Raw genomic sequence first — 27,904 nt, forward strand, 5'->3', positions numbered from 1 at the left:
AGTATAATATTAAAATACTATATAAATTGTACTACTTCAGTACTACGTAAGAGCTAAATTTGGCCAAATTTTCATTTTTAAGTTGTACAGTTTTGTTAACTTTGGGTGCACAACCAGTTTATACTTCTAGTTCTAGTATTTGTATGTTGTACTGTATATACACTGTGGTAAAACATTCTATAAGTAAACTGCGTTTGCAGCAATTTACTGGTAATATAGGCCAACTTTTTAATGTTTTAATGTATATATACTTATTTAATAGATTTACTTTCCACACTGCACTTACAGTAATATATATTATTTAGGACTTTAAAGTATACTACTAAGTTTATAATTGCATGTATTTGAAAAGCAAAGAAATATATATTATATAAACTTCTCCAGTGCATAAATCATAAAAAACCTTTATACACTTTCAAGAAATTCACATTTGATCTCATCACTCAATATGAATCAATTCTTTCAATTCTCACACTTTGAATAAACAGTTAGTAAAATACATTAACATTCAGGTTAAGATTCAGTTTATAATTTATTCCATCCAAATCTTTATATACTTTAACTTCAAATATCAGCCTAGAATAATTACATATACATTTGTTGTGCACATTTTAACCAAAAGATTAAGTTCTTATGGACTACTACTGTATATTGTCTTTATGAGGAAAGTATATTTCTTGCTAAATATATATATTTGATAAGAACATGAAAATATATATTTTAGTTTTTAGGGTTGTTGTGAAGTGTTGAAATGTATTTTATATTTGACTAACTGTAAAACTAGAATATAAAGAAGGGACTAGATATCAATATGAGCAAACCAGGAGATTCGTTCCGAGTAGCTTTTCTGCAGCAATAGCGACACCTTTTGGTAATATTGCGAACAGACAACAGGTAGACCTAGAACGTAGTTTCATTCTGGATCTTATTTATGCAAAATTTGAACTTTGTTTTGTTTGGTTTCACTAACTCTGGGAAGGAATTGAAAAAGTTTTTATGTAATCTAATTATTAAAAAAAAATCTAATGATTATGTTAATTAATATTAATCAGGACTTTGATTATAAATTAAGTGATTATTAACTAAAATAAATGAATAGATAATTACAAAAATAGACAATTGCTTTTTAATTAAATATAGGAGGGAATTGAAAAAAATAATATTTTTGACGTGATCTAATTATTTCCTTGACAAAGTACTATATACCTAAGTGTAAGGGTCATAAGATTAGATCCATATTCTGTGCTTCCATCAATGGAGTAGGAATGGTATGTGATGCCCTTTTTCATCCCTTTTGTAATCAGAAAGCTGTCAAAACCTGAAACCTTTTTTTATTGTTTGTATTTATTGCTTCTCTCTCTTCCCTGGCTATGTTTTTGTGTTGATCTTTGTTTTTGTAAATGTAAAATGACTAATGAAAAGTATATTGAGTAATGAATGGGCTATAGTACAGATATTTATACTTAAGAGAAATTGGATGACATCGTGCAGTGTTATTTATGAGAAATTTAAATTATACTTTAAGTAATTGTTTAATAAAATAAAATAATAATAATTTATTAATTAATTAAATATGGTAACGATCTATAAAATCGAGGGAACATTTTTAAGCCTCTAAGTATTTAGGTATTCTACCTAAATTTAATGGCCATTCTAATAGTTCCCTGTTTGCTTGCTGCTTGTGTTTATTTAGAGTATCGTTGGCGACCGCTGTCTCGGGACTACATATCCCACAATCCGGCGCTGCTGTGTGTGCGCGGCGCTGATTGGTGCTTTGCTGTAGAGTCTCCGTTACCAAGGGCAATAATGTTACACGCCTTATCGGGCCAGAGCTCAACTTTATCTCCCACACAGCTCCTCTCTCTATCTTCAGCTCCAGACAACGGAAAAGGGCGGCGCGCTGGACTAACCGGTGAGTTTTAAAGAAGGAGGGAAAGGGTGAAGCTTTTAAAAATATTTAAAAGAGGAGAAGAAGCTGTGCTGTGAGGGTTAGAGCTGTCAGTGAGACCCCGAGCTGCCTCTAATGCGATTAGCTCTGTATCGCTAGCTTAGCTTTCTTCACCTGCATCCATATCTTCATTATAAACATCCAGAACACAGATATAAAACCGTTCACTGACATATCTACTCACGCTGGACTTTAACAGAGTTTAACAGTGTTTTACAGTGTTTAAACTAAAGCTCAGTTTGTAGATAGAAACCTGTATCTGCATTGGGTTAACTAGTTTTGTTGCATTTCTGATTGTTGCTATTTATAGGTATATGTTGGAGTAAAATGAACAGTGTTGTTTTATTCTATAAACTACGGACAACATTTCTACCAAATTCCAAAATAAACGTATTGTTATTTAGAGCGTTATTTGCAGTAAATGAGAAATGGCTGAAATAACAAAAAAAATGCAGAGCTTTAAGACCTCAAATAATGCAAAGAAAACAAAATCATATTCATAAAGTTTTAAGAGTTCAGAAATCAATATTTGGTGGAATAACCCTGGTTTTTAATCACAGTTTTCATGCATCTTGGCATGTTCTCCTCCACCAGTCTTACACACTGCTTTTGGATAACTTATTGCCGCTCCTGGTGCAAACATTTCAAGCAGTTCAGCTTGGTTTGATGGCTTATGAGCATTCATCTTCCTCTTGATTATATTCCAGAGGTTTTCAATTTGGTAAACTCAAAGAAAATCAACATTTTTAAACGGTCTCTTATTTTTTTCCAGTGCTGTATTTCAATTAAGTTGGTGGTCATTCATTTAACTAACTCAGCTTTAATAGAAAGTTTATCAGATGCCACCAGCAAGTATCACATGTACTGTAACGTCAGTAAGCTGTGTGTCCATGTGATTCACAAGTCTGTGACTTGTCTTGCTTGTTCATCGACCTTGAGAGAAGCCTGTTAATCCCTGGCACATTTCACTAATTCCTTCCAAAGCCCTTTCCCACTAATTACTCCACGCCAAAGCTCAACAGCACTTATAGATACACAAAAGAGTGTCTTTCTCTCACTTGTTTATGTTATCAGGAAGTGCAGTGTATGAGGATTAGGATTGTATTGTGCAGAGTATGAGGATCTGGATTATGCAGTTCAGTATATGAGGGTTCAGATTATGTTGTGTAGTATATTAGGGTTCAGATTTTACTGTTTAGTGTATGAGAATTGAGATTATATTGTGTAGTGTATGAGGATTCACATATATTCTGTTGTGTACAATGGATTCAGTGGAGTTCAACTCTAGGTAATGCCTTGAAAATATGGAAACAAAAACAGCTCTGTACTGTATTATTTGCAATAATAATTGTTTGGAATCTCCTGCTGGGCACTCATGTCAACTTGTGCCATTAAAAGCTAAACAAACAAGCACAGGTATAGACTATGAAAAAAAACTCAATGCATTGCTTTTTTCCCCCAATTTGTTTTTGCTCAGCCTTTTAAGAAGCAAAATTAAATGTGACATACTACTTCTGTGAACAAAAATTCTGTTGTTCAGTATTTGAAGATTGTAATTCATATGAACATTCATTGTTATTCAGTACCCTAATGTTTTTAATTATTAAAGTAAATGTCTGAATGAGCAGTTTGAGGCCAGGGCTTTCCAAAACCATTTACAGAAGTAGTACGTCACATTTAATTTTGCTTCTTAATAGGCTGAGCAAAAACAAATTGGGGAAAGGAGCAATGCAGGGAGTTTTTTCTCATAGTCTATACTTGTGCTCAGAGTTTGTTTAGCTTTCAATTGCACAAGTGGACATAAGTTCCCTGCAGAAGATTCCAAAAAAATATTATTGCAATGAATACAGTACAGAGCTGTATTTGTATCCACATTCTCAAGGCATTACCTAGAGTTGAACCCCACTGCACTTTGCTCTACATTGAAATCCAATTGACGGGAAGTCTAGGAGACTGATTGTGATTTTGGACCCCAAAGCTTTATGCTGATGTAAGATCCTATTTACTTTCTCAGTGTGTGCTTAATCGCCTGGCCTGGCTTAGTCATCCCCTCTGGGGACGTGGCTCTGTACCTGGAGAATAAAACACAGACGAGGATCATGATGTCATGGGGAAAATTAGGCTATAGTATTGTACACATCTCATTAAATTAGAGAGGCTAGGCTAATGTTGGTAACAAAGTCTAGTCTAGTCTAGTTTAGAAGAACAGCATAGATAGACACTGTTTTAACATTTATGCTACAACTTAATCAATTCTGCAGATAACTGTATTTTTATGTTTTTACCTTACAGGAAATGTATTGTGTTCTTAAATTACATTAATTTGTCTGCATGAAAAAAATAAGACCTTGATTCTGGACTAAAAATGGGATTAGTGTTAGTGTTGCCTTCACGATTTAGTGACAGAGATCTTCATCACAACACTTCTGAGACAATGTGTACAGCAAATCACAGAAGTCAGCTATCTATGGCTACGTTCACATTACCAGCCTGAATGGACTCAAATCTGATTTTTTGCTCAGTGTGGCACAGATCAGATTTTTTTATGGCTGCGTGAATGTGCCAAATAGGATTTTTCAAATCCGATCTGAGCCTTTTCCATATGTGGAATTCATGCGTCTTTTTTTTTTTTTTTACACGTGCTATGTGCTTGTCTCTCGTACCCACACATCTCTTGGTTTCAGACTGTTTGCTCTCCAACTGTTTGCTCTCCACTCAAACAAGAGATGCTCCAAATATGAGCTGCTAACAAATGCATCCATTTCCCTTTATAACGCTACGAGTCGTCTCTCAAATATTATATTTTTTGTTGTTTGTGAAGAAGGCGATGTTTATATATGTATCAATGTGCACAAGTGGGTGATTCTCACGAAATCAGACTAATGAGGTGGCATTAAGGAGTGTGATGAACAGGTAAATGCTATCAATTTGGGAAACACTGGTTTATAAACATCTCATCAAAGGCTATATTGGAAGTGATTAAAAGTAGACATTGTGATATTTTAAATTATGTATTTTTTATAATTTAGTGTGAAATTCTCAGTACCGCAACGCGTCCATTGCTGAATCTCGGCTCTTCAATTACACAATTTTAATATTTAAAATAAATAAATAATAAAAAACTTAAATGTATCTCATAAAGTAAATTGTTACAGTCAATAAAAATGTATTACTTGGAATTCATTGGTAAAAGAAAAGAAAATATTTAGAAAAATAACTTTGGTCAGAACCAATGTTCTCAGCCTCCGCAACAATTTTCAAGCACCATTTAAGACCACAAGGAACAGAAAAAAAACAGCCATTTTGAGAGGGGGGACACCTTTTAGTATGACACCCAAGATGGCTACCAGGTAAGCACCTAATTTTATACCTCTCCAGATAAATGTTAAAAACTTGGTTGTCAGCGAGCATACACAACTTTTTGTTTCTCATTACCGAAACAGCTAGTTTTTAATGTTTAAAAAAATGAAAATGTTATTGTGTTTTGGGAATTTTTAAGGTTTTTAAAGTCTAAATACAAAAAGCTAGCAAAAGTTTAGCCAGGCATCATGGTGGCCCCACAGAGATCAAAGAAGGTTAAGGTCCCTCATACTCCGCAACAGCCTTCTCATACACCGCAACAATTTAAGGCCTGTTGCGGTAGAGATATTCACTGTTGCGGTAAAGAGAAATTAATGTTTTAAGTGACATGAACTTATATATATATATATATATATATATATATATATATATATATATATATATATATATATATATATATATATATATATATATATATTGTTTCATAAAAAAGCCTTTATTTACTTATAATAAACAATATATAAAACAATACATGATGCAATTTCAGATAAAAAACAGATTTATGTAGCAGGGCAGTGACACCCATATAACTTCCGCATAAGATATAAAAATAATATATAAAAAAAATAATAATAATAATATATATATATATATATATATATATATATATATATATATATATATATATATATATATATATATATATATATATTTATATATATATATATATATAATATATAAATTTCATATATATAATATATACATTTCATGAAACAACTTTTATTGTTATAAACTGTTAATAAAGGTTGTTTCATGAAATTTATTTTTATAAACTTTTATTGTTATAAACTGTTTATATGTATATATATATATATATATATATATATATATATATATATATATATATATATATACACATTTTATGAAACAACCTTTATTAACAGTTTATAACAATAAAAGTTGTTTCATGAAATGTATATATTATATATATGAAATTTATATATATACACACATATATACATTTCATTAAACAACTTTCTTTAATTTTATCTTTAATTTTAATTTAGTTGCACATTGATGTTTACATTTTTCATGAGATTAATGCTTAATACAAAGATGTTTAATGAGATGTTGAATTGCTTGTTTCATACTTAAATATTTAATTTCAATTTAGTTGTACATTGATGTTTATATCTGTCATGAAATTAATACTTAATAAAAAAGTTGTTTTATGAGATGTTGAATTACTTATTTTGTATTTAAACATTCCATTTCAATTTAGTTATACAGTGATGTTTAAAGTTTTAAGGAATTTATGTCTAATGAGGTATGTTGAAATTTGTTTTAGTAAAATACACAGTTCAAAATAGGATATTTTCACAGCTTGAGTCTTACTGAGAATAATTTTCAACAGCAAATACCACATTTTGTTCAATATTACTACTCCATACAAAACTCAAGAAGTACATCATTAGAATTTGTTATTTATTCACAGCATTCACACTCTGTGTTTGTTGTGTAAAGTGTTATTGTTAATTAAGTAGGAATCCTTGTAATGACTCTCTTTACCGAAACATTGACTCTCTTTACCGAAACACCATTCTCTTTACCGCAACACATATTTATTTACTAATTATTTTACTGTTATAAAACAAATTCTAGTTTATAATGGTATTTGGATAAATTGTATTTCTTCATAGGTCATCTGTACTAAATAAGAAATTATACATGTAATTTTTCAGTTAAATATCCTGAAAAGACAGGACATGAATCATGAAATCTGTTGCGGTAATGAGACAAATCATAAAATAAAAAAAAATGGGAAACTTATAAATATAATATTTTCTGGGTTATATACACATATGAGCACAACTGTTAATAATATCTATTTAAAAAGTAACAAATGTGTAACTTTTAAACCATATCTGTTCTGTGTTATCATGTTGCGGTACTGAGAATGTGTGTGCTCTGACTGACTAAAATGGTGCAAAATATACAGAAAAAAATTATAAAACTAAAAAAAAAAAGTATTTCTAAAAAGTTCAGACCCTAGTCTTGCATAACAAAAAGAAATTTTATATTTAAATGCCTTTTGAAATTTTTCAAGTGTGAACCCTTTTAAATCTGTTTTTCGTGAGAATCACCCAAGTGAGACTCCTCAGGGATAGATTTGTTTAAATTACACACAGATACAGATCACTTACATTTGTGAATGTGAATCGTCAAGATAGCCAAATCTGATCTGAGCCAAAAAAAAACGGATTTGAGCAATCCCAGCTGACCATCAACATCCATAGATGTTAATGTCAGGTTGAATGTTGGTCATGACATCAGATGACAAAACTTTTACATCAGGATAACGTCTAATACTGTTACGTACTTGCAGGGATGTGGCTTATGTCTAGCCCATGGCTAATCAATTGTTATTGGGAATCAGGCCAGGTGTGAAAATGGCAACAGTACTGAGGTCCAAAAAGAAGGGCCAAATAAAAGTATAAAGGTAGACCAAAATCTGGGTTGTGTTGTCCTTGACATCATTTGAACTCCTTGAGTCTTCAACTCTCATGATCCACGATGATCAGTAGAACATCTTTCAATCCCTCAAGTAGTTTTTGTGAACAAGATTGTTTCCTAGTAGGGGTGTGACGAGATCTCGTGGCACGAGATAAAAACGTGACTATGTTTCTCGTCAAGCTTAAACCTGTCTCGCGGGGTAGTAAATACTGTAAGTAAATCGTACACGTGACTGTTTCATAGGCAGTTGTACTAATCCCTTAGTTCTGTACTGTATTTTAAAAAAAGTTCTGTCTCTGTTTGCACTTCAAGCATAGTCCAAATATGACTGGTTATAGTTATTCATAGATAAATTACAAGAGATTTAGGAGAAAAAAACACAAACCATAGTCTTAATAAGACTGGTTGTGGTTTGCACTTATCGTTTGCACTATATAAGACCTAAAAAGAGTTTTCTTTTTATTTTTTATTCTTATTTTAATTTTTATTTCTTATAGAATCCATGTGAGAGAAACCATTTTTCAAGCCATTTTTTCATTTTTCAATTTTATTTTTAAATCTATTCTCATTCTCGTGAATCCAGTATTGTGTCTTGTCTCGTCTCGTGATATAAGTGTCTCGTCGCACACCTATTTCCTTGTCACCCAGTATATTAGGAGGCCTGCTTATTCACTGTTTCTTCATAAATCATAGGTATTAAAAAAAGCTTTATCCTGCCAATGTTGGAGTAACTGTCTCAGAGGCCTTCTACTAGATTCTGGAGCATTGCTTTGAAGATTTATTTGTTCTAATAGCTATATAAGCATGGAAACTGACTTATATTGTACCAATATGTGCATCAGATAAGATCTTTTTTACTGTAAATATTTCTGATATTGTGTTTCTGTCTCGGTTGCAAGCAGAAGGATGGCACATGCAACGTAGTGGACACCTCATCTGAGAGCCCCAAGTGTCTGGATTCATACTATGACATTGCTTGCAGCTGTGTGTGTATGTGAGTGAGACACGTTCCTGGGCTGGTGAGGCTGGAGGTTAGCTGCACTCTATTTTTTGTGAGAGGTGGAGGAAGCTGCATGATTCTTTGAGGATGAATCGCTACACCACCCTGAAGCAGCTGGGGGATGGCACCTATGGCAGCGTGCTGATGGGCAAGAGCAACGAGTCTGGGGAACTGGTGGCCATAAAAAGGTACGAAGTGTGTTTTTCTGACTCTTAAGACACAAGCTCAGATTATCTGGTCATTATCGAGGCCTATCAGATCAGGTGTGTTGGTGCAGAAAATGTACACATGCAGCTTTTCAGGTTCTTAATTGCTTGGATTAGAAATGAGTGATATAGCGGTCATCACAGCAAAGCCTGTCATGATAATTACGTTGTCAAATTATATAACAATATGTGGACATGACTGCAATCATTTTCACTGTCTTTTTGCTTATATTACCCTTTTTTTTTTTTTGCAATGTGAGTCCATTAACGTGAATGAGTTTGAATGCTGACTTATTTTTTTACTTTTAAAAAAGTGTTTTTATTTAAATCAAGTTTTATTTGTTTAGCATATCAAAAAAAATTAATTCCAATATCTAAATATATTTATCAATTATTTATCAAAAGCTTATTGCTTTTTTAAAAGGGTATATTCTGTTATTAAATTATCATTATGTCAGTCGCATAAACTGGTCTTAAAATGACAATAAAACTTTTTATTGCAGATTTTTCTGGGACAGTATATCGCCCAAACATACATCGATATTGTGACAGGCCTAATCATAGTAGATTTTTTTTTTTTAATGTTTTTTTTTTACTTTGACATATTTTTTATCTGCCAAGTCGTTTTTTATATTAAGTCAAAATTGACTCAAAATACCTTTCTACTGTTGCCATTTTTAGATAAAGGGCACCGATATACTGACCCAATTATTTTATACATGAAAACGAACATTTCACAATAAATGCAGAAATAGTAGAAAACAATTCCTAATTATAGACTTAATATTGTGTAAGATTAACCCTTTGTCTCTCTTATAAAGTTGTTAGGAAAGCCTGTCAAGCCCATTGCGCAAGGGAAATGTCCACACTAAACACAAACATTCCACTGACCTAAATTAGTCACATTATCCACCCTGGATGATATGCCACTGTGTGGTCTACAGTAGTGTGCCCCGGGCCTGAGAGGATCATAACAAACCCGGTTTGCCCAGAGATGATCTCACCAGCGGCCAGTTCACTCCACTTTACAAGTCTGCTCTTTCAGCAGGGGCAAGTAAGCTGAATTATGAATGGTCCAGCGAGACGCTGTTGTAGCTGTCCAAGAATGGATGGTTACCATGCAAAGCGATACTCCGGTGACGGTGAAAGGAGTGAAAGTGCATAGGCTTGTGTTGCCTGGGTGTCTTATCAACAAACGTGCAATATCGACACATCGTGCCTTGGGTTACATAATTCTTCATGCACTTGCAAGCAGGCTGAGGTGCCTGCCTGGATTAGTTTTCATGTGCCATCCTGCTTGCCAACTGCTGTGCTGGGGCCGTGCTGTACATAGCAACGTAGCATTACAATAGTGCTTGGACACTTTGTTAAGTATTCTTAGTGAGACTGGTTCTAGTGTGGAATGAATGTTCTATGTCTGTCAGCTGCTCACAACTTTAATTTATTATTATAAAAAAGCTAAAAAAAAATGTGCTTTCATTTATTTATTTCCACTGTATGTATACAACCTATTTTCCATGTAGTGACCTAAGATATTAAGCAACCTAAGAATTTCAGGCCATTTGTTAGGCCGTCTCTGGTACATTTGCTCAGCAATTGTCTGTGTTCATACTATGATATACTATATAGATAAAGGCTTAGGCACACCTACACATTACATCTACTGAATATTTTATGACAGTCCATTCTAACATTTAATATAGTGTTGTTCCCTCCCTTCTTTGCACCTATAGCAGCTCCTACACTTTTGAGAAGGCTTTCTGACTGCAAGATTTTGAAGTGTGTTGGTGGGACATTGTATGAAGCAAATACTTCTTGTACGAACCTTGCATTGACTCATGTTTACTCTAAATGTATATTATTCTTAATGCTTTATGTTTGGACTTGTTCCAGGAAAGTAGTAATAAGCATATGACATTTGTTATGTGGATGTGCATTTTTAAAATGCAGAAAATAAATTTAACAACACAAAATTGGTTCTTCTATGGTATTATTCTAAAGCTTGATTAAGACCTTTGATAGATTGGTGATAGAATGTGATAGATTGGCCATTACAATTTAACATTTATGGTATTTAGCAGACGCCCTTATCCAGAGCGACTTACAACAGTGCTTCAAAGTTACTTAAGATATCCAAAGCTAGTTTGTAGACTAGGATCAAGAGATACATAGAACTTAATCATGTTAAGAACCCTAGGAACCTTTTTTTTTTAAATTAGTTTAGGAACTCTTTGAAAAGATGTGTCTTCAGTCGACGTTTGAAGACCGTGAGTGACTCTGCTGTTCTGACATCCAGTGGAAGTTCATTCCACCACCTTGGTGCCAGCACAGAGAAGAGTCTGGATGTCTGTTTTCTGTGTGTTTTGAGTGATGGAGGTTCGAGCCGAGCCGTACTGGAAGCTCTAAGAGCTCTTGGTGCAGATCTGGCTTTGACCATCGCCATCAGGTATGAAGGTGCTGGTCCGTTTTTTGCCTTGTAGGCCAGCGTCAGGGTTTTGAATCGGATGCGGGCGGCAACAGGAAGCCAGTGGAGGAAACGCAGCAAAGGAGTCACATGACTGAACTTCGGAAGATTGAAGACGAGTCGTGCTGCCGCGTTCTGAATTAACTGTAGTGGTTTGGTGGCTCGCAGTGGAAGACCAGCCAGTAGAGAGTTGCAGTAGTCAAGTCTTGAGATGACAAGAGACTGCACAAGCACCTGAGTGGCATCCTGAGACAGAAACGGTCGAATTCTTCGGATGTTGTACAGGAGAAATCTGCATGACCGAGTCAGATTTGCAATATGGCTCGAGAACGATAACTGGTCATCCATTACTACACCGAGGCTTCTTGCTTCTGCCGATGGAGTGACCAGTGAGTTCTCGAAAGAGATGGAGAGATTGTTGTGAGGGCTTGTAGTTCCTGGGATGAACAGAAGGTCAGTCTTGCTGGGGTTGAGTTTTAGGTGATGAGAACTCATCCACATCGAGACATCATTGAGACATGCTGAGATGCGGGATGAAACCTGAGTGTCGGAAGGAGGAAATGAAAGGATTAGTTGGGTGTCATCAGCATAGCAGTGGTATGAGAATCCATGAGAAGATATTATTTCACCCAGAGAGCGAGTATAGAGTGAGAAAAGAAGAGGACCAAGCACCGAGCCTTGTGGAACCCCAGTGGAGAGTCTGCATGGAGCAGATGTTGCCCCTTGCCAAGTTACCTGGTAGGAACGGTCCTCCAGGTACGATGCAAACCACTGCCATGCAGAGCCAGTGATTCCAAGGCTGGTGAGGATGGAAAGGAGAATGCTGTGGTTGACCGTGTCGAAAGCAGCAGAGAGATCAAGCAGAATCAGAACAGATGACAGGTTAGTAGCTTTTGCTGCATGAAGCTTCTCTGTAACTGCAATGAGGACAGTTTCAGTAGAATGTGCAGGTTTGAAGCCAGACTGGTTTGGATCCTGAAGATTGTTCTGAGTGAGAAAGAGAGAAAGTTGGTTGTAGACAGCACGCTCAAGGACTTTGGAAAGGAAAGAGAGGAGAGAAACTGGCCTGTAGTTGCCAACGTCCAAGCTGTCTAGAGTTGGTTTCTTCAAGATAGGAACCACTCTGGCAGTCTTAAAAGTTGATGGAACATGACCAGATGATAGAGAGGTGTTAATGATGTGAGTGATGAACGGAAGGAGGTCAGGAGCAATTGTCTGAAAGAGGGAAGATGGTAAAGGGTCAAGTGGGCAAGTGGTTGGATTGTTAGAATGTAGAAGATGAAGGATTTCTTCTGTGGAAAGCAGAGAGAATTGAGACAGAGAGGTAGAATGTGGAAGATAGAGCTTGGTGGGAAGGGTAGAGGCAGGAGGAAAGGATTGGCGGATATTTGCTACTTTCTCCTCAAAGGAGTTGACAAAATCATCCGGGGAGAGGGTTGTGGGAGGTTGAGGAGTGGGAGGGTTTAGAAGAGATGAGAAGATGGTGAAGAGTTTGCGAGGGTCAGATGCTGATTCTTCCAGTTTCCTTTTGTAGAAAGAGGATTTTGCAGCAGTTACCTCTGTTGAAAATCGGGATAGGAGAGATTGGTAAGAGCAGAGGTCTGAGTATTGTTGAGATTTTTTCCACTTCCTCTCGGCTATCCTTAGCTCTCTACGGTTGTTGCGTAGAACATCCGACAGCCATGGGGTGGCTGGAGAGGATTTTGCTGGCCTTGAAGTAAGAGGAGAGAGAGTGTTGATGGAAGAGGTGATAGATGAGAGGAAGGTGTTGGTAGCTGTTTCCAGAGGGAGGGAAGAGAAGGAGTCAGGATTCGGAAGAGTGGTCAAGATAGTTGAGGCAAGAGAGGAGGGAGATATAGCACGAAGATTGCGATGAGTAGTGGAAGTTGAAGAGGTTGTGTTTGTAGGAAGAGCAGGAAGAGAGAGAGTGAAGGATAGGAAGTGATGGTCAGAGAAATCTAGAGGAGTCACAGTTAGATCCAGAGCTGGAGCAGGTCTGCTAAAGACAAGGTCTAGAGTGTTTCCTGCTCTGTGAGTTGGAGCAGACAGATTGAGGGAGAGAGAAAAAGAAGACAGAAGTGGAAGAAGACAGGATGACTGTAGTTTCTCTGAGGGGAGGTTGAAGTCACCAAGGAGGATAAGTGAGGATTCAACCGGTAACCCACTCAGGAGAGTGTCCAGTTCATCAATGAAGTTGCCCAGTGGGCCAGGAGGACGATAGAGAACAATGATATGGAGTTTAACAGGAAAAGAGATAGTGACAGCATGAAATTCAAAAGAAGAGATGTCAAGATGCAGAAAAGAGAGTACAGTGAAGGACCACTTACGAGACAGAAGCAGGCCAGTTCCACCACCCCTGCCGGTTGGCCGTGGAGAGTGGGAGAAGGCAAAAGCAGATGACAGGGCAGCTGGAGTTGCAGAGTTTTCTGGAGTGATCCAAGTCTCAGTCAGAGCCAGGAAGTCCAGAGATTGAGCAGAGGCAAAAGCTGTGATGAAGTCAGCCTTCAGAACTGCAGAAAGACAATTCCAGAGTCCCCCATGCACCAACACCTGAGAACTTAATGAACTAGGTGGGTACAACAGGTTGCTAGGATTGCGGTTTCTGCCCTGATGCCGGTGTCTACGGGTGTTGCAGGAGATGAGAGTAGGAATTTGGAAGCACATTGTCAAATCTTAAGTTTTACTGTTTGATTTGAAATTGAAAGACTAAAATTTGCTAGTCAAAGAGTCCTTGCACAAACCGCTACAGACGTGCACGTCTGGATAACACACTTAATTTATCAACAACTGCAGGCTGTTAGCCACACCTCTCTAATTCACACCTTAACTAGCCAGAAACCACACCTGAATCAGCTACCCAAATCAACAAGTCCCAACAAGCCCAAGATTACAAAAACAGTTCTAACAGAATTAAGCTAAAAGTATCTTAAAGCCAGCCTACCTTACAAGCAGAGGATAATCAAGTAAACTCAAAGCACACTAAGTGAATACTGGATAACACACTTAATTTATCAACAACTGCAGGCTGTTAGCCACACCTCTCTAATTCACACCTTAACTAGCCAGAAACCACACCTGAATCAGCTACCCAAATCAACAAGTCCCAACAAGCCCAAGATTACAAAAACAGTTCTAACAGAATTAAGCTAAAAGTATCTTAAAGCCAGCCTACTTTACAAGCAGAGGATAAACTCAAAACTCAAAGATCTTTTCCACCTAATAGAAACATTTGTTTAAACTTTCTTTAGTTGACTAAATGTGTTTTAATGCCTTTACTCTTAAAAAAAAATGTTAGTGCCCTTATAACAATGTAATAGACTGAACCCTTTGTTTCTTTAATGAATCAACCAGAAGTGGTTCAATTGGGGCATTGATCCAAAAAACCCTTTTAGCCAGCACCTTTATAGTTTAAAAGTAAAGGGTTCGTTTCCACCTGGCTTACCAATTTTTCAATTTCCTTGACTATCAAAGATTAGCTCAGACCATGCTTAAAATCAGTTACCAGCAAAAGGGATGTTAGTTTTTTGACTGAACTCTTCCTCAAACAACAGGTTAAGCTTTGTTGTTGCCGATGAAACCTTGGAGATCAGGCCATTGTTCAGACTCTGTGTAATCTCTGCTAATGTGTTTCACAGAATGAAGAGGAAGTTCTATTCCTGGGAGGAATGTATGAACCTGAGAGAAGTGAAGGTAAGAACTGCAGCTAAAACATCTCCTTCCATTGTCCATCTCTGAAACTGTTGTTTAGATCCTGGATACTTTCTGAAACAGATATACATGGACAATTGGCACCATTCCTAATGCTATTTCATTGCTAAATGCAACTAAATCTATACCGCAGTGCTTAAAAAATCTAGTCTTCTCTGGTCAGAAGAGGAAAAATTAACAGGAGTACTGTTTAATTTTCCCAAAAATCATCAGTGCACCTTATAATTTGGTCCACCGTATGTAGGAATTTTACCAATCAGGTATTAAGGAGCAGTAAAGCCACTCCACTAAAATAAAGCGTTATACAGGAATTTCAGTTTTATTTTAGTTCTACAGTTCTATTAGCATTAGGCACTAACCAAGCTAAGCGAGGTTTAGAAGTGAGTATTATTGGCCTGTAGCCAGCAGCCAACCCCTGCTATCACAGCTGGAGCAGCATTAGCATTACCCACTAACTGCACTAAGCGCTAGCTCTTTCACTGTTCAGAGGTGAGTAATATCGGTCTGTAGCCTGCTGCTAACCCCTGCTAGCACTGCTGGAGCAGCATTAGCATTGCCCGCATTGGCGACACCCCTGTTCCTTTGTGTTCCCTTGTTCCCTAGTGTCTCATAATGCACCTTTTAATCGGTTGTGCCTTATTGGCTAATAAGTTTCTCCGTACTTAACACATTTAAAAGTGTGTGTGCTTTGTGTGTGTTTTCAGTCACTAAAGAAGCTAAATCATGCCAACGTTGTAAAACTAAAGGAAGTCATCAGGGAAAACGACCACTTGTACTTCGTCTTTGAGTACATGAAGGAGAACCTCTACCAGCTGATGAAAGACAGGTATGAGTTGTTTTTGTTCATTGATGATAATCTCCAATGTAAATGTAACAAATAATTTCTGGATTTGCATAGTAAATTTGAGAATGATTTTGCATATTGACAAAATAAATAATATGCACTGCTGCAAAACTTGGCATGAAGATATGGAAATGATAACAGGTTTTGTCTGATTAGATTCTGGGACTCGCCATAAAAGAGACTGTAAAAGTGCTTCTCCCGCAGTTACTTTTAGGTAGTGTACCACATAATGAGAGACTGATGCCTTTCTGGCTCACATTTTACTCAATTTACAGACTTTGACAGTTTGCAAGGTGGGCGGTTCAATCAATTGCCATCTGAAGATTAATTGCATATGGAAATTGGTCACCCCTAATAGTGATTAAAGGGCCACTAACAGGTCAGGAATAAGTGCAGGACATGCTGCAGCCCCGTGTTGCCTCTTATGCCTCTTATGTCATTGCACTATTCAGCAGGACACGCAGCAAGGGTGTCCCAGAAATGGCAATGCCAGATTATAACTATTCCTTGGACTGTCCAGTGGCCAATTTTATTGCCAATTTAGCATTTATCAAAATCAGTTGGCATTGAGTGTGCAGGATCTACACAACCTGCTGCAACATCTGTGTATCCATGTATCCAGGCTAGAGGTGAACCCACAGGGTACAAGAGCCAGCTGCCATTAAATTGTACAGTTTTCTCCAATAAATGTTGTAAGAGACCACGTCAGTTTCTGAATCAGTTTCTCTGATTTTGCTATTTATAGGTATATGTTTGAGTAAAATGAACATTGTTGTTTTATTCTATAAACTACAGGGTGCGCGCGGGAGAGAGGGGCAGGGGTTGAGTGTGGAAGGGAGGGAGAGAGGGGCTGGGGGTGCGCGTGGAAGGGAGGGAGAGAGGGGCGGGGTGCACGCGGGAGAGAGGGGCGGGGCTAAGCTCAGTACAGGAGCCCACAGAGGAGCGTCGGAGGTGAAAATCGATTTTCATAAAAACACATCGTCCTTAACTGTAAATTCGTATTAATCGATAAAATCGATTAATCGCCCAGCTCTAATTGTAATTTAGAGCATTTATTCACAGAAAATGAGAAATGGCAGAACTAACAAAAAAGAAACAAATTCATATTATAAAGTTTTAAGAGTTCAGAGACCAATATTTGGTAGAATAACCCTGTTTTTTATCACAGTATTCATGCATCTTGGCAAGTTCTCCTCCACCAGTCTTACACACTGCTTTTGGATAACTTTATGCCACTCCTGGTGTAAAATTTCAAGCAGTTCAGTTTGGTTTGATGACTTCATCTTAGTTAGGTAGAATCAAAGAAACTCATCATTTTTAAGTGGCCTCTTATTTTTTTTCCAGAGCTGTATATAAAGCTTTATTCAATTCCAACAGTTGCTTCTTGGTGCATTAGTTTTTTGTGCTATATACAATGTTTGAATATATTATTTATTGCATCCATCCTAGGACAAATAATTTGACAGCTGTGTCGGTTCTCTTGTCTCCAGAAACAAGTTGTTCCCAGAGTCAGCCATCAGGAACATAACCTTTCAGATATTGCAGGGACTATCATTTATTCATAAGCATGGTAGGTTAACCATCTCAGGACTGTGTGATATTCGTGTTTAACAAAGCTGAACTGCTGAATGGGAGCCAAGCATCAGCCTCTGCTGATTGACTGACTATGCCTTCGGCGGGTCTGGCACACTTCCTCGACGGCTCAGCTGTTCCTTTCTTTCTCATCTCTTTAGTGACAGGATGTGCGAGTGTCTCAGGTGTGCCTAAGATACACTGTTAACACTGGACTGAATACGCTGAATTAATCAGCTTAATCCCAGATCTGAACTACTTTTCAGTCCATTTATGTAACACCAGTGACACACATACCACCACAGACTCTCTGGCACAACCTGTAGCTGAAATGTTTTGGGGTTTCTCTTTTCTATCCTTAGTCTTTTCTTCTTTTTCTCTTTTCTCCTTTTGTGCGTGAAAATCTCTGTCGTCAGGGAAAACAAGATGTTCACTGAAAATGAGATAAGGAACATCATGTTTCAGGTGCTATCTGGTTTGGCATTTGTGCACAAGCATGGTAAGATTTATCTGTTTTTTATTTCTAGCCTTTTTTTTGCTTGCTTTGAGCACCTAAGACAAAGAAAGCTACATGTCATTGCTGTCTTGCAAATCCTTGTATCTTCAAAATAGCAAAAATAAGACACTTTCTTATATTTCTATTAATGTCAGTGTAAAAGATTTGGTTCCATGTAATTTTGGAGGATTTATATTCTATTAATTTTTAAATTCTTATACGATATAAAGAACAATGGCCAGATTCACATTATGTCACATTAAGTAAAAAGGTGTCAAAAATGGATATACAAGGTTTTTGCAGGACAGTGACAACATACACTGCCACTGATCTAGAGAACTTAAGTCTATATCCCTACTACTGTTTCAAAGCATATTTAGTATGGATGGAATTTTGACAAATATTTTTTGTAAATACAAAAAACCTGTGTATAGAATTGATCAGTGTTGCTTACCAACTACGCAAACTAAAACAGCTACCTAACTACTTATTTTACAATGACTGTATCATGAAAGCTATTCTACATTTTTTGTGCATTGTTCTGCTTTTGCAGGGTTTTTTCATCGGGATATGAAACCAGAAAATCTGCTGTGCATGGGTCCTGAATTGGTGAAAATAGCAGACTTTGGTCTGGCCAGAGAGACTCGCTCACGGCCTCCCTACACAGACTATGTCTCCACCAGATGGTGAGAAACTTTCTACTTAATGAGAGCAAAAATGGTTACAGGTTACAAACCTGATTTGCTTATGAGGAAATCTGAGCTTTTGCAGCATTATAAACCTCCATCCACATAAATACGGCATTTAAACATGCTATGAAAAAAGTTTCTAGTGATTGCTATTCACTGTCAGTTGTGGCTGAATTACTAAATATTTATGGAAAGTGTCCACTGTCCCAGATTGTTCTGTTATTCTGCAATTTGCACACATTTATTTACCTACTAATATTTCATACATAAATAATGAGACGACAGTATTGTTCTAAGGAGATTTTGTCACTTTCTGCAAGGACTTATGGCCAAGTGTCTTGCAATTTCTGTTACAGTACAGTCCTTTATCAGTACAGCCAGTTGTAGCCAAATGTTGCCTGTCCTACTGACTTACTTTATGTGGTGTGTGCAGGTATCGAGCTCCAGAGGTCCTTCTGAGATCATCTATGTACAGTTCACCGATAGACATGTGGGCAGTGGGCTGTATCATGGCAGAGCTCTACACCTTACGACCTCTTTTCCCTGGCAACAGCGAGGTTGATGAGATCTTCAAAATCTGTCAAGTTCTTGGTACAGTCAAGAAGGTAGGTTCAAATTTGTATTGAAGCTCTGTGAAGTGATTTTTAGCGCACTAATAGTTGATTCCTATGTACTGATTTAGAGTAAATCGCATTGATTGTATTCCAATAGTAGTAAATTTTACTATGAAATAGTTAACTCATTTATTATGGTAAAGATGCTATATGTTTACTTTCTTTGGACTTGCAGACAGATTGGCCAGAGGGCTATCAGCTGGCTGCCGCAATGAACTTCCGTTTCCCTCAGTGTGTGCCCACACCTCTGAAGACCCTCATCCCCAATGCCAGCAATGAGGCATTAACGTTAATGAAAGACCTCTTGCAGTGGGACCCCAAAAAGAGGCCAACAGCTGTTCAGGTTTGTTGACTGATGCTGGCGAGATCTATAGTGTTTACTATGCTCACTATGCTCACACTTGTATAAGTTATGAAGTGTTATCTTGTTAGTAAAGTTGAACACTGGCCTGCTTGCTCATGACAAGACAACGTAAGGCCAACGTAATAGTGGGTGCCAGATAGAAGTTATGATAGTTAATGACATAACCTTTCTGAAGTTATTTTCTCTGCCTACACCTTCTTAATAGGAACCCAATATTTTAATTTACTCTCGATTAAAAATTACTTTATTGGATTTTGATGCTTAGGATTCTTTTTTAACTCTATATTCAAATGTTTCAGGCATTGCGGTACCCCTACTTCCAAGTGGGCCAGGTTCTTGGCCCTCGGACACAGACTCCTGACCTACGCAAGCCACAGATGAAACCAGCACAGCCCACTGAGCCCAAACCTGAACTGCAGTCTGCCTCAGAACCTGCATTACGCTCTCAGGCCAAGGCCCAGGGGAGAAGCTTCCATCAGCCACTGCAACAGATCCCCCTGCCCCAGGCAGAATGCCAAGCTGAGCCTCTACCACTTAACACACAAAAGGTAAAAGTTGCATAAATAGCACTCTAATTGTGATTCTAGAAGCATATTTGTAACCTGACATGATTTCCTGTTACACTCCTATAGGTAAATGCCTCAGCATCATTGGATTATTTGTTTATTACATTATCATTTTGTAGAATTATTCTGAAATCATAATTACAGATTAAAGGTGACATAGAATTAATCTATTTATTATTTTAAGTATAAGATTTTTGATGTAAAAATAGTAAGTGTGACTTTGGTTAAGTTGGTAAACTGGTTGTAGCTGGTTTACATCACTAGAAGAAGTTCACAAAAGCTGCACATTAGAGCACAGTTCTAACAATGTACAAATACTGTAATTATTCCTGAGTCTTAAAGGATTGCTGTCTTTTCGGTTGCTGTCCTTTTGTTTTAACTTCTCTGTGTGTTTTTCTTATAGCAATCTGAGGGTTAGCTTTTAGCCTTGCCCCATTTACTCCCCTGGGTTTGGGTTTGGATCTCTAGTCTTACTAGTTCTTTTTCATCTACAGTGTGTCTAGCTACAGTTTGATAGCTAGTTAAATTAGTGATGAGTTGTTCTCGAAGGTGTGACTTTTGGATAAGAGAAAAAGTAAAACAGCTATCATTAGCATGTAACCTCAGTTTGAGCTTTTAGCTTTTTTATGGACACAGCTACTAAGCTTAGTTTATGTAGCAAGTCATATTCATAGAATGCTAGCAGAGTCTGTAGGTGATGTGCTGCTCTCTAGTATCAACAACACCGTATTCTCCTGAAGTCAGCATCAATTTTACTGTTTCATCACCTTTGGCCAGCTTCCTGGCTTTTACTAGTGGGCGGGGTCTAATGCAAATTTTGGGGGTGTAACTAAAATAAGTCAAGACTCACGATTTAACAGCGCTGTTTTGTTTATGTTATTTCTTCTGAAGAAGGACAAATGAAAGGCAAATAAAATGGCAATTCCATACACTTAATTATTTAATTTTGAATTTATAGTAACTTTAATCAATCATTTTTTTTAAACCAATGATCAAATATGTGTCGTTATTCTTGAAGAGGCCTGTGGGAAATGAGAATAGCTTGGCTGGGCTGAAAAGTGGAAGAAGACGCTGGGGGCAGACAAAGCCCACTGACAGCTGGGACGAATCAGATCACTCAGACACTGCTGCGTCTATTTCCAAGAAACCCAGCATGGGCATAGAAGAGGACAAACCCAACAAGGAGTTCATTTCTCAGTAAGAGAGATTTTTTTTAGATTGCTAGTTTAGCTTTACAGTGATATAAATTGTTTATTTTGCACATTTTTATTTTTTATTTATATTAATTTTTCACTTTTTTTAATATTAAGGCCAAAGGAACAAAAACCTCTTTATACTTTTACCACTGTGACAAAACTACCCAGCAACATCAAAACGAATCATTCAGACTCCAATCTTCAAAACACCTCTTCAGCCAGACAGCATTACCTCCGTCAGTCAAGATACCTTCCGGGTAAGCCTTCTTTATTTATTTAGATTAGTTTAATTTAGTTAGATTTATAAAAAATAATGCCTAGTTGACTATAGTATAGGGACTAGGGCTGCTTACCAGTTAAACAATTGTAGATTTTGCTGCCAGAGTTGCCAGTTTATTAGTTCTGCGTTATGTATAGTTTCCGTATCTCACCCTTTCTGCTACATTGTGCAGCAACCCAGTTTGCAGCATCCATGCCCCTTTTCCTATTCACAAGATATTGGGGGCAGAAGAAGTTAGAAAGTGCAACTAGATAGTAGAAGTACCCAAGGCTTCTTCCACATTACCAGGCCAATGTGGCACAAATTGATGTGGCCATTTATTTTGGACAAATCTAATGTTACCAAATCAGTCCCTTTTGAGTTACATTCGAATCACTTGTCATGTTCATATTGCAAGCCTCATTAATCAATTCCAATTTTTTGCTCAGATGTTGATGGTTCACATTCATAAATGTAAGTGACAAATCATGAAATTGATCATGATGTCACCACATAGTAACGAGATGCAATTTTGATTTTAAAAAAGATCAGATTTGACATGGATTTAGAATTTGACTAAAGGCAGATCTTTGTCACATTGGGGCAAAATTATCAATCAAATTTGAGTAAGTTTTAAACTGGTAATGTTAACCTTGCCTTTTATATTCATCTCAGATCAGATAATTGATATCTGATTTTTGGACATGCAATATGAATGTAAATGTCAGATTGGGGTTTATCCTGTAAAATACAGAAGGTCCTTTATTTGTCAGTTATAGGTATATGTTTCAGTTAAATTAACATTGTTGTTTTATTCTATGAGAAATGAGCAATGGCTGATATAACAACAACGAAAAAAAAAAGAAGTTCATATTCATAAAGTTTTAAGAGATCAGAAATCAATATTTGGTGTAATATACCCTTTTTATCACAGTTTTCATGCACCTTGTCATGTTCTCCTCCACCATTATGTAATTATGTATTTATTTGGTGGGCGTCCCTTATTTTCATTTCTGAGAAGGTGGCAACCCTAGTGCTTAGTGTTGTCAGCAGACATCATCTGTTGGTCTGAGCAAAAGTCAGAAATGATTAATGAGATTTGTAATGTGACTGTAGCCCAGTACACTGGCAGCTCGGTGTAAATAATGTTGCATGTAGTATTACTTCACAATCATGTAATTTACCATGTCGTTCATGTAGTAGAGTGTCGGATCTGTAAAGTTTTAATGAATTGTATCATCAATTTCAGGCCTGATTAGTAAGAGCACACCGTCCGCTGCGGAGAAGGAGTCTCAGAGAGAGAACATATCTAACCTATCCAACAAATCACTCGCACCTGTTGGACTAGCACCAGTTACCCGAGTCAGTCCAGGTAAGCTTACGTATCACAGGGGTAGTGTGTGTTATCCAGCAGCTGTCAGAATACCCAGACTGTCTTACTCGCATAGTAATGAACTGGCTTTTCTGACTGACTGCTAATTTTCAACACTTCTCACATACAAAAGACTCTCATAAATGCTTCTAAGTGGTTTGACCATTATTGCAACCAAATCTTCCATTATTCATGCGCCATGTGATCAACACGCCGTATAAAACCGCAGCATGGATCCTTTCTTTCTTTATTCAGAGGATCTGGCTTGTGTTGTGCTGGTATCAAATAGCTCCTGGCTGTCCAAAAAGACATACCAGCACAAGGCGTTCTGATAAATTCACTTATCCATGCTCATTTAGGTTCTTCTTAATTTCCACATCCTGATGCTGCTGCTGCAGTGTGTATGGTGGCACTTAGGGGTGTGCTGTGTCATATTTTTCACAATAATACCGGTATAATTTTTAAACAATAAAAAAATAAAAAATATCGTTATAATATTATGGTATTCTGTTTAAAAGCTATATTTTTTGCTATTTATTGTGAAGCATTAGTGGTATTTTTAGAAGTAAATATAATTGTGATATTATTATTATTATTTGTTTAAAATACATAAAAAAAAGTTTTGGTAAATTACTAAAAGTTACCAAAGTTCTTTTTAATTTAATAAGATATTTATACTTAAAACACATATTCATAACAAATATTTTATTAACTAACTAATAAAATCTTTTCAGTGATTTGTCATTTCCAACAATACCCCAAAATAAAAATAAAGAAATCATATTTAAGAGCTATATGGCTCACCCCCAGTGCCACTTTGCTTTTGAGCTTGATTGTTTCTTTTGCTGTAATATTTCCATCATTTCTCCCTGCATGCTTCCCTCATCTCACTCATTAACCCCAGAAGCAGAAGAGAGCAGCGCTAAAGCCTCAGATAAGCCCAGAGAAAGGATACTAGAGAAAATTGAACAGCCCAAAGGTACACGCAGCACTGGCCTCCTGACAATGTTGTTGTTTGGTGCAGCTTCGCCACTGGAGATTGTGTTGTGTGCCACCGCTGGGCAGAAAAAAAACAACCTGTGTCTCAACTGACTGGTCCATGCTCTTCTCATTAATGTGTTTTTTTGTAGCAACTGCTGCTTGTTTGCTCACGCTTTACAGAATGTTGTCAACAAGTCTGTTTAGCATAATTAGAAAACATTAGAAACAACATTAAAAAAATATAACATTTAAACAAATGGACATTTGATCTTCATCTGAACTAAATACTTTAGAAGGTAATTTAGGAAAATATCTTGTTAAATGGAATTAATGCCAATGGAGTTTTCACGTGAGGAACGGTTAGAACACCCTCACATTTAATAATCCTTAAAATTTAGAAGAATCAGGTGCAGCAAATCAGCTGCTTAAATTTAGGGTAACCTGTCCAGTTTAACCTTTAGACATGTAGCCTGGTTAGCTCTTGCTTGTTAAAGTGATTGGTATCACCACAACCAGATTCAAAGAGCTCTCTAATAGCTTTAGAAATGAGGACCTCAAAACTATTAGAAATCAGCTGTTCCACTGTCTGTAAAATACTTTATGATTGAAACAATTGCAGCATTGTCCAGGTCAGGCCCTCCTAGCAAATTTAGTCCAAAAGCAGACCATAAGATATCTAAAGACCTAAAGTGAAATTCACCTACCTTTAATTAGCTACATGGTATGTAATTTTACATGTAAAGTTATTGTTTTAACCTGTCAAGTCACTGTTATTGTAAGATGTTAAGTAAAAATCTTCATTAAAATGAGATATTTGGCACCTTTTTATGGACCTTGTCCAGAGTTTCTGCAAAATAACACATTTGTAGGCATGGATGTAGGAATGACTAGGTCATCAAACAGAGCCCCAAATAACCCCCTAACTAAATCTTTATAAATATATGTTGTGCTGATTGTTTCTACTCTTTGTAAGGTAAGAAAATAATCAGCAGTCACTCAGTATGCTTTTTAATTTCAGGAAACTTTATCAGCACCACATACAATCTGTCTGGAGGATATATCCCATCTTTCCAGAAGAAAGAAGTTGGGTCAGTTGGCCAGAGGATCCAGCTTGCACCACTTGGAAATCAGCATGCACGTATGTATTGAAAGAACCAATTAGTTTCTGTTCTATTAGACCATCCTATTCATTACTCTTTACGCTGGCCTATGCAAAGTCTTTATAGGCACTGTTTATATGCAGAACCAAAATACTTGAAATACTTAAAAGTCAAATTACTCTAAAAAACAAAAACATTTTAAATATCACCTGATGACAAAACCCTTATTAATAGTTTTTAATGTTTGGAAAACATTGCACAAAAATGTCTGGTTACTGCACTTGTGCAAATCCCCACATCAAGACATTGGTTCCTCCACTTGCTGTGTAACCAGCAAGCTGATTGACCTTTGTTTTTTTTTTCAGAAGTCCAATCTGTTGAGCATTATGAAAACTTTCATTCATATTTCAACCAAATATCAGTCCCCTCATATATGTCTCTCATCTCTAGCCTACATCTTAATCATTTCCTACTAAAGCTGAGTTTAATGAGGATTGTAATTGTCCTATAAAGAACTGAATCCATCACCATTACAGTGCTAATCATTATATATTTCTATATAGTGTGCAGTGTTCATTAAAATAAATATTCTTAGAGCTAAAGAACTTAGCTATGACTTAGGAGTTTCATTTGAACTGCTGCCTTTTGTCCTTGAATAAGGCATTTCAGGGTTGCTATAGAGCCAAACCTGCCTGTGGATAACATAAGCTGCTTTAGACCAAAGCATCCACTAAAACCCCAAACAGGCCCTGTTGGTTAAAGCGGATTTTAATGGACAGAATCAGACCTTTGTTTCTCCTCTGTTTTTTTTTCTTTTCCATTCTTCTCCCTCTTCATGCATGCTTTTCCATGTTCTTCCTTTCTTCTTAGTTGATCTTTCTACCTCTGCTGATTCTAAAACTGGCAAAACAAAATCGTCAAAGCCAAAGCCAGCTGCTTCCACTTCACTGAATGAGAGTGCTGAAGGTAAAGCCTGAGGCTTTGCTGTTCACGTAGATGAAGAAACCAACTAGTTACTGTCTGAGTAGAGACTAGAATTGTCTATTCTCTAGTGAGGCCCAACTGATAATATTAGTTAAAGCATTGTAGTTCTAGTCCTGTACAGGGCGATTGTACCTCATAAATAGGGATATTAATTTAGCAAAAGAAGGAAGAGGTTCAATCCCAAATCACACATTATTCAATAGAAAATTACCTATTTAGGTCATGGAAATACAGATTTTAAATACATTGTGTATTTGCAATTATGTATGTGTTGATCATATCAAAAATCTAATTTTATCTGCGTGTAGATTTAGAATTGTATGCCTTACAAGGTAAGATTCCTGGACAGAGATTAAGCCAAGTTGTAGACTATTTTTTTTTACATGGAGAATTTACATTTGAAATGCTGTGTGGTCTAAGACTAGGGAAACTGCCCAATATACGTTACTTAATAGGGAGTTAGAAGGTTTTTCCTATTCATACAACAATACAAAAAGTAGTTTATTTGACAGTACTTAAGTACTTAAAAAATGGTGACCAAAAGGTGTGGGTGGGAGTCCAAAATGTAAAAAAATGTCTGGTATGTGTTGAAAGGGTGTTAGGCCAGGGAAAGCATTAAAACTGGGGTTTCCATTCTTATGTCCAACAAGTTGGTGGGTCTGTGGGTTTCAATTCAGGCCAAGCAGTAACTTACATCATTTACCTTATTAATTATCCTTTTTAGAAAATGAGTGCTGCAAGATCAGGCTGTGAAAACATATGTAATAAAATGTTTTTAAATAGTTTAAACTCCTTTAAATTACTGGGGGGATAAGATATTTATACTGTTTGGGCCCCATCTATGAGTTGTGTATTGTTACATTTGACCTTATTATATCTGACTCCACTCTGCTTTTCAGATTTTGATGGGTGGAAAAGGAGAGCAGAGAGAACTCAGGTCAAAGGACAAAGTTACTCAGCCTTGGGGAAAAACTCTGCAAACTTGCTCCCTCGTGCGGCTCCTGTCCAACCCGTCCACGGTCGAGTGGACTGGGCAGCGAAGTACGGAAACCACCGGTAGCACATCTTCAAATTAGCTCGAGTGGTTGGAAGGGTACCTACGCGGACTGAAGCCGGGCCTTGTTACAGCTCTGCTAATTACTGAGTAAAATCTGATGCCGTTGAGGAGCTGCTAAATCACTGTGCAAAGTTTCTTAGTGGGACATGCGGGATGTCCTCACACCACGACACCGTGATATCCAGGTGAAATGACAATCTCACAAGTTCATTATTAAAATGTGCTTTAATTATACAGTGGGCTTTATAAGAGTCCTAAGGGCCTCTGCTAATTGATAACACCACTGACTGAATCTTCATTAATGGATGTGTCTGTGGTTAGATGGTTAGGGCAGATTTTGGGCTTTTTATGGTCCGGAGCCCAATGTGCTGTGATTAGTTGAGCTTATAGCCATGAAAGTTAAAGATGTTACAATTTCTTAAGGTTAGGACAAAACGGTTTTAAATAATAGTGTTTGAAGGATTTTGTATTTATTATCTTTTCCTTTTTTTGCTACATATGACTGTTTTTTGTAGGAAATGGTTCACTTTTTTGTAATAATTAAGATTCGAGATAAAAGCTGTAAAATAATACTTTTTGTTTGTTCTTTCACTGAATGCAAAAACCTTACTTCAGAATTTATAAAACACATCCATTTCAACCATTAAAATACATATCAACACAGACTAGG

The 27,904-nt window shown here is 36.8% G+C and overlaps 2 protein-coding genes across 8 annotated transcripts; one reads left to right on the plus strand and one right to left on the minus strand.

The window, feature by feature from the left end:
• The first annotated feature begins 1,770 nt into the window (after nucleotides 1-1,770).
• mak (male germ cell-associated kinase) lies at nucleotides 1,771-27,804 on the plus strand. 7 transcript variants are annotated; one of them, XM_049463669.1, is made up of 16 exons: nucleotides 1,771-1,912; nucleotides 8,665-8,950; nucleotides 15,068-15,122; nucleotides 15,845-15,966; nucleotides 17,973-18,055; nucleotides 18,606-18,738; nucleotides 19,175-19,346; nucleotides 19,531-19,698; nucleotides 20,019-20,267; nucleotides 21,304-21,482; nucleotides 21,596-21,738; nucleotides 22,990-23,112; nucleotides 24,017-24,091; nucleotides 25,112-25,231; nucleotides 26,064-26,159; nucleotides 27,077-27,804. In XM_049463669.1, exons 2-16 carry the CDS (start codon nucleotides 8,850-8,852, stop codon nucleotides 27,235-27,237), a joined length of 1,980 nt encoding a protein of 659 aa, XP_049319626.1. In that variant the 5' UTR covers nucleotides 1,771-1,912; nucleotides 8,665-8,849; the 3' UTR covers nucleotides 27,238-27,804. The 7 variants fall into 7 exon arrangements, with proteins under 7 accessions (XP_049319626.1, XP_049319628.1, XP_049319624.1 ...); XM_049463671.1 differs by lacking the exon at nucleotides 17,973-18,055 and adding an exon at nucleotides 17,475-17,554 and having other exon boundaries at nucleotides 1,776-1,912; nucleotides 8,662-8,950; XM_049463667.1 differs by having other exon boundaries at nucleotides 1,776-1,912; nucleotides 8,662-8,950.
• Nucleotides 11,053-14,165, minus strand: LOC111194633 (uncharacterized). The gene is made up of 2 exons (XM_049463688.1): nucleotides 12,990-14,165; nucleotides 11,053-11,972 (listed from the first exon to the last, which is right to left on the minus strand). The coding sequence occupies exons 1-2, from the start codon at nucleotides 14,094-14,096 to the stop codon at nucleotides 11,184-11,186; spliced, it is 1,896 nt and encodes a 631-aa protein (XP_049319645.1). The 5' UTR covers nucleotides 14,097-14,165; the 3' UTR covers nucleotides 11,053-11,183.
• Nucleotides 27,805-27,904: the final 100 nt, after the last annotated feature.

This window comes from Astyanax mexicanus, chromosome 1 (genome assembly GCF_023375975.1).
Source record: "Astyanax mexicanus isolate ESR-SI-001 chromosome 1, AstMex3_surface, whole genome shotgun sequence".
Classification (NCBI taxonomy): domain Eukaryota; kingdom Metazoa; phylum Chordata; class Actinopteri; order Characiformes; family Acestrorhamphidae; genus Astyanax; species Astyanax mexicanus.

What these genes read in the sequence shown, in the direction of transcription:
- mak (XM_049463669.1), top strand. Translation starts at nt 8,850, where the DNA reads ATGAATCGCTACACCACCCTGAAGCAGCTGGGGGATGGCACCTATGGC. An exon ending in GAACTGGTGGCCATAAAAAG is followed by an intron (nt 8,951 to 15,067) that starts GTACGAAGTGTG and finishes TGTGTTTCACAG; the next exon opens with AATGAAGAGGAAGTTCTATT. An exon ending in AACAAGGAGTTCATTTCTCA is followed by an intron (nt 21,483 to 21,595) that starts GTAAGAGAGATT and finishes TTTAATATTAAG; the next exon opens with GCCAAAGGAACAAAAACCTC.
- LOC111194633 (XM_049463688.1), bottom strand. Translation starts at nt 14,096, where the DNA reads ATGTGCTTCCAAATTCCTACTCTCATCTCCTGCAACACCCGTAGACAC. An exon ending in TATCCCGATTTTCAACAGAG is followed by an intron (nt 11,973 to 12,989) that starts GTAACTGCTGCA and finishes TCCGACACTCAG; the next exon opens with GTTTCATCCCGCATCTCAGC.